The following is an 11,706-nucleotide window of genomic DNA, read 5'->3' as shown; positions in this document are numbered from 1 at the left end:
TCTTCTAGGACAGCAGCTTCCCCCTGGGAGCATATCAATCAAGGCCACCTGCCCTGCCCCATGTGGTGGAGGGTATCTTTCCAGAAGGGGATTGGGGCAGTGGGGGATTTGAAAGGAGTGAGGGAAAGTAATATTGAGCAAGGAACAATGTAAAGAAGGGGTTTGGGCTGGTGTTTCTATTAAACCTTTCATTCCAACAACCAAGATAGAGGAAGGGAGCAAAGGTCTCGAATATTCAATAAGCACAGAGAGGCTGGCCCCCTTGTCAACCAGGAGGGAAACCTGACTTCCTGCCACCACTATTGTTACCCGTAGATCCATTGGTGTCATTGTGGAGGGGGCCTGGGATCCAGGCCATGTCAATCAGTCGCTGAAGTCAAAGCCACCAGTGCTGGTCCTCTTGATGTGTTCAGTTGCCTGGAGGGGAGAGAACTCAAGGGAGGGACTGACTTCCCTAGAGGGTGATTAAGTCCACTGTGTGGATTCCGCTTTGTAGGGAGCCTGGGATTAGGGCAAGCCCTTGCCTAGTGGCCCTGACTGCCACAGAGGAAACAGTTGCTAGGCGGGTGTGGGGTGGAGCTTTCTGCACGCTTGTCAGCAGGAGGTCGAACTAGGGAAGCCAGAATCTGATATTTGGCTTTAGAATGTTTTTCTGAGTTTTTGTTCCTTATCCCGGTTGTTGAAAACTTTAAAGGCAAGGTCTACAACCTCTTTTTTGGGGGTGTTTGGGGTCCATTTTCTAATTTTTGGAGCTTTTTTACACATGTCTGGGTAAGAGTGGGAAATGAAGTGGAGGTGTAGGCCGTCAGGGGAGTTAGGGCTGGTGTGTGTGTATTTGATTATTGCCTCTGAAAGGCTGTTCATAAAGAGAGCTGGGTTTTCATCTGTCCCCTGGGTAATTTCTCTGAGGTGATCATAGTTGAATTTATCAGGGTTTTTTGAGGACCCCATCTTTTGTTCAATATGCTCCAGATTAATTGAAAAGGAGACATGAACGCAAACGGGCTTTTCAGTGCTTGCTACGTCACAGAGGGGTAGGACAGGGCAAGAAGAGGTCTGGGGAGGTATTGGGTGGGAAGGGGAGTGCGAGAGTATGTTTGAGGGTGGGGCTGGGATTTGGGGGGTTGGGTTAGAAGAGGCACACGTGCTGGAGGACATCAGAGAGAAGGAAGGGCAGGGGTGTTAAGAGGAAAAGAGGCAGATGCGCAGGAGGAAAGGAGGAGGGGGGAAGGGTCTTCAGGGGAGGCCGACAGTGGGGGACTTGGATTTTGCTGTGGCTGTTGGGGAGGAGTTACGGTAAGGTGGAGGGTAACAGAGGAGGGAAGAGGGGAGGTAAAGGCGCAATGTTGTCAGGGTAGGGGTAGGGATTTTTGTTCTGTGAGGAGAACTTTAGAGGATTTTTGTTTAGCTCTCACCAGGAGTTCTTAGAGTCAGCAAAAGGCACAGAGTATACAAAAGGCACAAGGGAGTGTTTTGGCCAGGCAAGCCTCCTGGAGATTCGGGGACAATAGGAAGATAAGTAATTGGGGAGACGGCTAAACTAGTTAGGAAAGTTTCCTGGGCTGAGGCAGGCTGTGATTAAAAAAGGAGAGGAGAAAAAAATCCTGCTGTGCTGAGAAAGAGGTTGTGGCCCTAGGCTAGGTTTCTCCTGCAGGCTAGGCCAGAGAGGTGGGGAGGCAGGTGGCTTGGATTTAGGGAACCTCTGACCATTTGCCAGACCTCTGGAGAAAGTTATCCAGATCTCAGGGAATTTGGAAATAGGAATTGCCCTCAGCTGGCCAGTGTGACCCATTATTGTTTATATTGAGGCCACATGGAGGTAGAGTAAAAGACCAGTTTTTTTGGTTTAATGTATCCTTTTAATCCCAATAAGGAAAGATAACATAGGAAAGAGCTGAGGGGGTGTCTCCTGTGTTTTTGAGAATTGCCCATTGTGGGAGGGTGAGAAAGGGTGGCTGGGCTTTGAGAAGCACGCTGGGGGACGTTTCCCAACCGGAGGCCCCTGGAGCCGGACTGTCCTGCACATCAGAAGGAAGCGTCCCCCAAGTCAGACTGCAGGGGTCCCCTTGTGGTGTTCTCAACTGGAGAACAGAGAGGAAGGGAAAGGATAAAGGAAAGAGGACCCAGAACAACTTTCTCTTGGCACCAAGAGAAAGCTGATGAAAGACCAAAGTCTTACCCTCCTGGGCATTGCGATGGATTAATGGCCGGTGGTGGACGTGTAGATTGAGGTCTGGCAAGATGGTCCCTGGACTGGAATTCGTGAGGGGGTGTTGGGTGAGGGGGGGAGGGAAACGGGGTGAGACACTGGAGGCTCTCAGGATCTAGGCTGTAGCTCGGAATGAGCTGCTTCCTAGGCTGCAAGAGAGCCCCTGCTCTTGTTTCCGGCTCCCGGGGTTTCGGTACCATGTGAAAGAAGAGAGGGGATGCGAACTCAACAGTCCAGGCAGGTTTACTGCTGAACCTGAGAGGGACCCCTCTGTCCTGGCCAGCAGAACAAAGGAAAAAGAGCGTCTCTAACAGGTCGAGGCTTTTTATGGCTAGGGCTTTGGCGGGCTCTTTGAGGGGAGGGGTCAGGGGAAAGGTGGGCTTGTGGGTTGCTGACATGTCCTCTGGAGGATGCTTGTAGCCTAGGTAAGATGACACCTAAGTCCCTCTGAGATGGTGTGTGGGCTTATTCAGAAGACGGTACTCCCGTCCAGACTGTATCACTAACATTTACTGAAGTTTATTAAATGCCCGAATCTCTGCTAAGCGCTTTATTTAACCTACCTCGTTTTCACTCAAGTTCTCCTTTCTCTCGTGAAGGGGGCGTGCCCAGCACCGCGACACGCTTTATCTGTACATTAATTGGTTGAGCTCGAAGCTCGCTACCACTGAGTCCCGACAAGCCACGCCCCCCACGCCGACCGCCGTAGAGAAGGTCCTTGCTCGCCGGGCGGCCAGTGTATTCTCCTGAGAGTCCGGGCGCGTTGGAGGACGGGTGCGGAGTGTGGGAGCGTGTTCGGCGTTCAGGCTGAGCCGGGGCAGGCCGCGCCCCTCGGCACGCAGGCTACCCTCGAGTTCGCGCAGGCGAACTCTGGCCTACGGGGATACAGCGGGCGGAGGCGTACGTTTGGCCTGCGGGGATATAGCCAGCGGAGGCCTGGCTGCTGAGGTACACGGAGAGGCGTCAGAGCCACTGCCTCCGCCGCCGCGGGAGAGAAGCTCGTTTACAACTCAAGCGAAGAAACTGGAGATGGCCAGCAAATCATGTCCCGAGTGCGACCAACAGGTGGGCGCCGGGGGCCGGGCAAGCGGGCCTGAGTGGCGAGTGCGTGCTAGCGGCGCGCCGTTTCTCGCGGCCTTTGGCTGTGGAGAGGCCGCCTTGCTGGGATCTCCGCGGGCGGGCCCCTGGGCTCGGAGGCCACGGTGGGAGCCCGAGATGAGCCAGGGGGTTGCCGGGGAAACGCCACGGGCCGCATCCCGGCCGGTGCCCACCTGGCAGTGGACCGATCCCCAAGTGTCTGTCCTGTGGCCCGGCCGCGCCGGAGGGGGCCGTGAATCGCCGACGGGCTCCCGGTTGCGACCCTCGCTGAGTGGTCTGGCCGGCTTCTGGTGACAGTGGCGGGAGGCTGGGGGAAGGACAGGAGTCCGTCCATTCTGCCCGGACGCGGATGCCTGATGTGCTGGACTCCGAATACTAGCTCCTGCCACGCAGGGTTGCTTTGTTTACGTTTGAGATATCTAAAGTGGCAAAAGGGGCCACAGTGCAATAGCGTTTCCCTCTTATTAGAGTTCAGTAAATTGGATATCTTAATATGCTTTTTAATAATTTTAATCTCAGTAATTACTCTGGTCAAAATTTTTAGTGGAACACTATTGAATACTGTCCCCATTCATCCCTATTTTTCAAGGTGGTCTCCTCTTAAAGTGGTTTGTATTTGTCTATCTTTTTAAAAGATGAATTTTCCATTCCTACCTATATATTATTTTTTCGGTTTTTAATATCTGCTTTCTAAACTAAATTCATTAGGTCATGAAATGGCTTTATTATCACCAGTGGTCTAGGGTTCAGCTATACGACCAAACTTACAAGGGCTCAGATATGACAAACACTTCATGTTATCAGAACCGCGTCAAAATTGTGGTCACTAAACATTCCAGGGGCTTTCTTGACAGCTCAGATGTAAAGAAACAAAGCCATGCTAGTAACTGGAAGAATTATTGTGGCTTAGAAATTTCATGTTTCTTAGCCCATGAATGAGGTCTTAGCTTCCAAAGTTTTGCAGGGAATGATGTAGTTACACTGTACTACTGAAGCACAAAACTCTGGCTTTTCATCAGGTTTGCTTTCCAGTCCAGATCCCAACAAGGGATCATTTGTCCATATTGCCTAATAACACTGTGGAAATTCCACCTTTATGAGACTGACAGGGTCAGAATGCTAGAAGAAGATTAACCAAAGGTCTTTTTTCTCATTAAGTTTTGTTAACCCTTTTCTAACATGTCATAATATATTTGTTGAAGAAACTGTTTTTTCCTCTTTGAGTGGTCTGGGCACCATTGTTGAAAATTAGTTGACCATAGATGGATGGGTTTATTTCTGGAGTTGCAAATTCTGTTCTATTGATCTATGTCTATTCTTATGTTAGTACTTCAGTGTTTTGTTTTTTTTTAACTGAGTTACAGGATTTTTTAAAAAACATTAAAAAATTGACATATAATTGACATACCATGTTAGTTTCAGGTATACAATATAATGACTTGATATTTGTATATATTATAAAATGATTACCACAATTACCCACCCACCCCCCTTTTTTTTACAGCAGTTTTAGCCTCACAGCAAAACTGGAAGGTACAAAGATTTCCCATTTACTTCTGCATCCATACATGCATTGCCTTCCCCATTGTAAACATCCCCCACCATAGTGGTACATTTTGTTACAATTGATGAACCTACATTGACACAGCATTATCACCCAAAGTCCATAGTTTACATTATGATTCACTATTGGTGTTTTACATTCTGTGGGTTTGGGTAAATATATCTTCCATTACAGTATCATACAGATTATTTCCCTGCTCTGAAAATCCTCAGTATTTTTGTCTGTTCATCCCTCCTTCCCCTCAACCCCAGGCATCCACTGATCTTTTTTTACTGCCTCCATAGTTTTGCCTTTTCCAGAAAGTCATGTAGTTGGATTCATACAGTATGTAGCCTTTTCAGATTGGCTTCTTTCATTTTATGATGTGCATTGAAGGTTCCTGTGTATCATTTCATAGCTTGCTAGCTTGTTTATTTTTGGCACTGAATAATATTCCATTGTCTGGAATTACCACAGTTTATATACCCATTCATCTACTGAGAGACATCTTGGTTGCTTCTAAGTTTTGGCAATTATGAATTAGGCTGCTATAAACACGGTGTGCCGATTTTTGTGTGGATATAAATTTTGAACTCTTTTGGGTAAATAGCAATGAGTTCAATTGCTGGATCATATGGTAAGAGTATATGTAATCGTGTAAAAAACTGCCAAACTGCCTTCCAAAGTAACTGTAGCATTGGATTCCCACCAGCAGTGAATGAATGCAGGCTCCTGTTGCTCTAGATGCTTGCTAGCATTTGGAGGTGTCTGTTCTAGATTTTAGCTATTCTACTAGGTATGTGTTGGAATCTCATTGTTTTAATTAGCTTTTCCCTGATGACACAAGATTTAGAGCATGTTTTCATATGTTTATATGCCATCTATATATCTCTTTAATGAGGTGTCTTTTAAAATCTTTGGCCCATTTTAAAAATCAGGTTATTTTCTTATTGCTGAGTTTTAAGAGTTCTTCATATATTTTGGGTAGCAGTCCTTTACTTGATATGTGCATTGCAAATACTTGTTTCTCAATCTGTGTCTTGTCTCTTTATTTCTTGGCAGTATCTTTTGCAGGGCATAAAGTTTTAATTTTTATGAAGTCCAACTTATCAGTTCTTTCTTTCATGAATGTGCCTAAAAAGTTATCACCAAACCCAATGTCATTTGGATTTTATCTTGTGTATCTTTGAGGAGTTCTATAGTTTTGTCTTTTATATTTAGTATGATCCATTTTGAGTTATTTTTTGTGAGGGATGTAGGGTCTTAGTCTAGATTCTGTTCTTTGATTAGCTTTTTGTCTTTGCATGTGGATGTCTAGTTGCTCTAGAACCATTTGTTGAAAAGATTGTTCTCCATTGTATTTCCTTTGCTCCTTTGTCAAAAAAAAATCAGCTAATTTACTAGACTGTTTTTCTGTTTCTACACTTTCAGTTCCTTTCCGTTGATCTATTTGTTTTTTCACAAGTACCATACTGTCTCGATTATTATAGCTATATAGTAAGTCTTGAAATTGGGTAGTGTTAATCCTCCATAATCAAATTCTCCTTAAATATTGTGTTTGCTACTGTGGGTGTTTTGCCTCTCCATATAAAGCTAAGAATCTGTTTTTCTACATCCATAAAATAACTTGTTGGGATTTTGATGGGGGATTGCATTGTATCTAGATCACTTGCAAAGAGAGGACTAACATGTTGACAATATTGAATCTTAATATCTATGAACATAGCGTATCCACATATTTCATTTTTCTTTGATTTTGTTCATTAGTTTTACAGTTTCCCATATATTAACCTTGTACACATTTTGTTAGATTTATGCCTAAAAATTCCATTTTCTGGCATGATAACTTAAACGGCATTGTGTATTTTTTTAACTTTTTTTTATTAAGATATTGATATACAATGTCGTAAAGGTGTTACATGAGCAGCACTGTGGTTATTACCTTCACCAGTATTATCAAGTCCCCACCACACACCCCATTGTAGTCACTGTCCATCAGCATAGTAACATGCTGTAGAGTCACTACTTGTCTTCTCTGTGCTATGCTGCCTTCCTTGTGACTCCCCTACATTATGTGTGCTAATCATAATGCCCCTTAATCCCCTTCTCCCTCTCTCCCCACCAACCCTCCTCACCCCCTTCCTTTTGGTTACCGCTAGTCCCTTCTTGGAGTCTGAGTCTGCTCTTTTGTTTCCTCAGTTTTGCTTTGTTGTTACACTCCACAACTGAGTGAAATCATTTGATGCTTGTCTTTCTTCACCTGGCTTATTACACTGAGTATAATACCCTCTAGCTCCATCCATGTTGTTGCAAATGGTAGGATTTGTTTTCTTCTTATGGCTGAATAGTATTGCATTGTGTATATGTACCACATCTTCTTTATCCATTCACCTACTGATGGATACTTAGGTTGCTTCCATATCTTGGATATTATAAATAGTGCTGTGATAAATATAGGGGCACATATGTCTTTTGAATCTGGGATCTTGTTTTCTTTGGGTAAATTCCTAGGAATGGAATTCCTGAGTCAAATGGTATTTCTATTTTTAGTTTTTTGAGGAACCTCCTATTGCTTTTCACAATGGTTGAACTAACTTTTACATTCCCACCAGCAGTGTAGGAGGGTTCCCCTTTCTCTGCATCCTTGGCAGCATTTGTTGTACCAATCAAAAGACATGGAGGGGCAGAGTGGATAAAGAAACAAGGCCTACAAGAGACTCATATCCTGCCCACAAGAGATTCATTTCAGACCCACAGACATACACAGACTAAAAGTGAAGGGATGGAAAAAGATACTTCATGCAAATAATAGGGAGAAAAAAGCAGGAGTAGCAGTATAACAGATAAAATAGATTTCAAAACAAAGAAAATAACAGACAAAAAAGGACATTACATATATAATGATAAAAGGGACCAGGAGGGTATAAGTATTATATATATATCTATGCACCCAACATAGGAGCACCTAAATATGTAAAACAGTAATAACAGAATTAAAGGGGGAAATAGATTGCAACACATTCACTTTAGGAGACCATAACATACCACTCACATCAATAGACTCATCAATCAGACAGAAAATAAGTATGGAAACGGGCACTGAACAGTACATTAGATCAAATGGATTTAACACATCTATAGATCACCCAGAAACAGCAGGAAACACATTTTTCTCAAGTGTACATGGAACATTCTCCAGAATAGATCATAAAAAGAGCCTCAATAAATTAAAAAAGATTGAAATTGTGTCAAGCAGCTTCTCAGACTACAATGGTATGAAACTAGAACTAAGTTACACAAAGAAAACAAAAAAGCCCACAACTACAAGGAGGCTAAACAACATGCTTCTAAATAATCAATGGATCAGTGAACAAATTAAAACAGAAATCATGCAATACATGGAGACAAATGGAAACAAAAATTCAACAGTTCAACATATGTGGATGCTGCAAAAGCGGTTCTAAGAGGGAAGTACCGAGCAATTACAGGCCTAACACAAGAAACAAACAATCCCAAATAAGCAGTCTAAACTCACAATTAAAGAAACTAGAAAAAGAACAAATAAATCCCAAAGTCAGTCAGGAGGAATGTAATAAAGATCAGAGCAGAAATGAATAAAGTAGAGGAGAATAAAACAATAGAAAAAATCAGTGAAACTAGGAGAGGGTTCTTTGAGAAAATAAACAAAAGAAATAAACCCCTAGCCAGACTTTTCAAGAAAAAAAGAGAATATACACACGTAAACAGAATCAATAATCAAGAAGGAATAATCTCAACAGATACCACAGAAATAGAAGGAACTATTAGAGAATACTATGAAAAATTATATGCCATTAAATTGGACAACCTAGAAGAAATGGACAATTTCCTAGAAAAATACAACTTTCCAAGATTGACCCAGGAAGGAACAGGAAATCTGAACAGACCAATTACTAGCAGTGAAATTAAATTGGTAATCAAAAAAACTCCATACAAACAGAAGTCCAGTACTTACTTGATCTCTTCCCAGCTGAATACCATTAAACATTTAAAGAAGAGGTAATACCATCCTTCTTAAAGTATTTCAAAAAATAGAACAGAGGGATACTTCCAAACTCATTCTCTGTGGCTAGCATCACCAAAATCAGACAAAGACAGTAAAAAAAGAAAATAAAAAAGAAGAAAAAGAAAATTACATACCAATATCCCTGATGAACATAGATGCAAAAATACTTAACAAAATATTAGCAAACTGAATTAAAAAATATATCAAAAAGATTATTCATCATGACCACATGGGATTTATTCCAGTTATGCAAGGATTATATAATATTCCAAAATCAATATCATACACCACATTAACAAAAAGGATAAAAAACACATGATCATTGCAATAAATGCTAAAATAACATTTGACAAAATTGAACATCCATTCATGATAAAAACTTTCAACACAATGTTTATAGAGGGTACATACTTTGACATAATAAAAGGCATATATGACAAATCCACAGTGAACACCATATTTAAATGGGGAAAAAAGGTGAAAGCTTTTCCTCTAATATTAGGTACAAGATAAGGATGGCCACTCTTACTTCTTTTATTCAGGGTAGTACTGGAAACCTTAGTCTCAGCAATCAGACAACACAAAGACAGAAAAGGCATCCAAAATTGTAAGAAAAAAGCTGAAGTGTCAATCATTTGGAGATCAAAGATGGCGGTGTGAGAGGAGAGACAGAGACTTCCACCGAAAACTGGATACAATTAGAAAATTTAATTGGCGCAACTAATCCTGAGAGCAACAGGAAAGAGGATGCGTCAGACTGCACACACCTGGAGAAAAGAGCACACTTTAGGGAACAGGGTAACTTACCAGAGCTGTGGCTCTGCGGGACCTGAGCCCCTCCCCCACCCCAGCTCACCAGCGGGAGGAAGAGAAACGGAGCAGGGAGGGAGTGGAAGGCTTGGGACGGCTGAATACCTAGCGCGGGAAATCTGCGCTGGGAGCACAAACCTACATTTCATGGTGCTTTCATGACACTTGCATGACTACCGGGTTGGAAAGTTAATACAGGCAGAGTTCCTGGGGAGACTGGGATTCTGGCTGCTTGTGGAAAGCAGGGATCCATATCTGGCTGCTCTGGGACAAAAACTTATACCTGTGTGACTGGTGCACTGGCTCAGGCAGTGGAGGCAGGCACAGCAGCCAGGAGGCGGGGAACAGCTCTTTCCTACACCCAGGCACCAGTACCGTGCCCCTGCAACCCCCAACATTGCTTCAGGGGCTCAGCAGCTCCAGAATAGAGCTTCTGGACACTAGAGGGTGCCATATACAAACATGAAACGCCAAAGGAACCTTGTCCAGAGTAAAATTGTTAACACAACTCCCAAGAAAGATTTAAATGATATGGACCTTGTGATTCTTTCTGAAAGGGAGTTCAAAATAAAAATCATCAACATCCTAATGGAGGTATGGAAAGACATCCAAGAACTCAGGAATGAATTCAGGTCAAAGATACAATCGTTAAAGAACATGATGGAGGGTATTAAAAGCAGGTTGGATACAGTGGAGGAGACAGTAAATGAAATAGGAACTAGAGAAGAGGAATACAAAGAAGCTGAGGCACAGAGAGAAAAAAAGGATCTCTAAAAATGAAAGAATATTGAGAGAACTGTGTGACCAATCCAAGCAGAACAATATTCTCATTATAGGGATACCAGAAGAAGAAGAGAGAGAGAAAGGGATAGAAAGTGTCTTTGAGGAGGTAGTTGCTGAAAACTTCCCGAATCTGGGGAAGGAGATAGTCTCTCAGGCCATGGAGATCCACAGATCTCCCTACACAAGGGACCCAAGGAAGACAACAGCAAGACACATAGTAATTAAAATGGGAAAGATCAAGGATAAGGACAGACTGCTAAAAGCAGCCAGAGAGAGAAATAAGATCACATAGAAAGGAAAGCCCATCAGACTAACAACAGACTTCTCAGCAGAAACCTTACAGGCCAGAAGGGAGTGGCATGATTTATTTAATGCCCTGAAGCAGAAGGGCCTGGAACCAAGATTACTTTATCCGGTGAGATTATCATTTAAATTTTGAAGGAGGGATTAAACAATTTCCAGATAAGCAAAAGCTGAGAGAGTTTACCTCCCACAAACCATCTCTGCAGTCTATTTTGGAGGGACTGCTATAGATGGAAGTGTTCTGAGGGTTGGATAGCTGTCACAGGAGGTAGTAAAATCATGGTAGGGAGGGTGGAGCAGCTGATTGTGAGGCAAATGCAAAATTAAATTGACTATGCCCAAAGCCAATCAAGAGATAGAGGAGAAGTATAGAATCTGATACCTAATATATAAAGAATGAAGGAGGAAGAAGAAGGAGGAGAAATAGAAAAGAACCTTTAGATTGTGTTTATAACAGCATACTAAAGGAGCTAAGTTAGACTCTTAGATAGTAAGGAAAGTAACCTGGAACCTTTGGTAACCATGAATCTAAAGCCTGAAAAGGCAATAAGTACATACCTATCGATAATCACCCTAAATGTAAATGGAATGAATGCACCAATCAAAAGACATAGAGTCACTGAATGGATAAAAAAACAAGACCCATCTATATGCTGCTTACAAGAGACTCACTTCAAACCCAAAGACATGCACAGACTTAAAGTCAAGGGATGGGAAAAGATATTTTATGCAAGCAATAGGGAGAAGAAAGCAGGAGTTGCAGTACTAGTATCAGACAAAATAGACTTCAAAACAAAGAAAGTAACAAGAGATAAAGAAGGACGTTACATAATGATAAAGGGCTTGCTCAGTCCAACAAGAGGATATAACCATTATAAATATATATGCACCCAACACAGGAGCACCAGCATATGT

The 11,706-nt window shown here is 42.6% G+C and overlaps 1 protein-coding gene across 1 annotated transcript in view; it reads left to right on the top strand.

The window, feature by feature from the left end:
- The first annotated feature begins 2,907 nt into the window (after nucleotides 1–2,907).
- C17H16orf87 (chromosome 17 C16orf87 homolog) overlaps nucleotides 2,908–11,706 on the top strand; it is a 155,051-nt gene continuing 146,252 nt past the window's right edge. The window contains exon 1 of the mRNA XM_073226160.1: nucleotides 2,908–3,274. Within this exon, the coding sequence (XP_073082261.1) occupies nucleotides 3,239–3,274 (36 nt within the window). The 5' untranslated portion in view covers nucleotides 2,908–3,238. The remainder of the gene's footprint in view (nucleotides 3,275–11,706) is intronic.

This window comes from Manis javanica, chromosome 17 (assembly GCF_040802235.1).
Source record: "Manis javanica isolate MJ-LG chromosome 17, MJ_LKY, whole genome shotgun sequence".
Classification (NCBI taxonomy): Eukaryota; Metazoa; Chordata; class Mammalia; order Pholidota; family Manidae; genus Manis; species Manis javanica.
The sequence above is the reverse complement of the archived record's forward strand: the minus strand, read 5'-3'. Positions and strand labels throughout refer to the sequence as shown.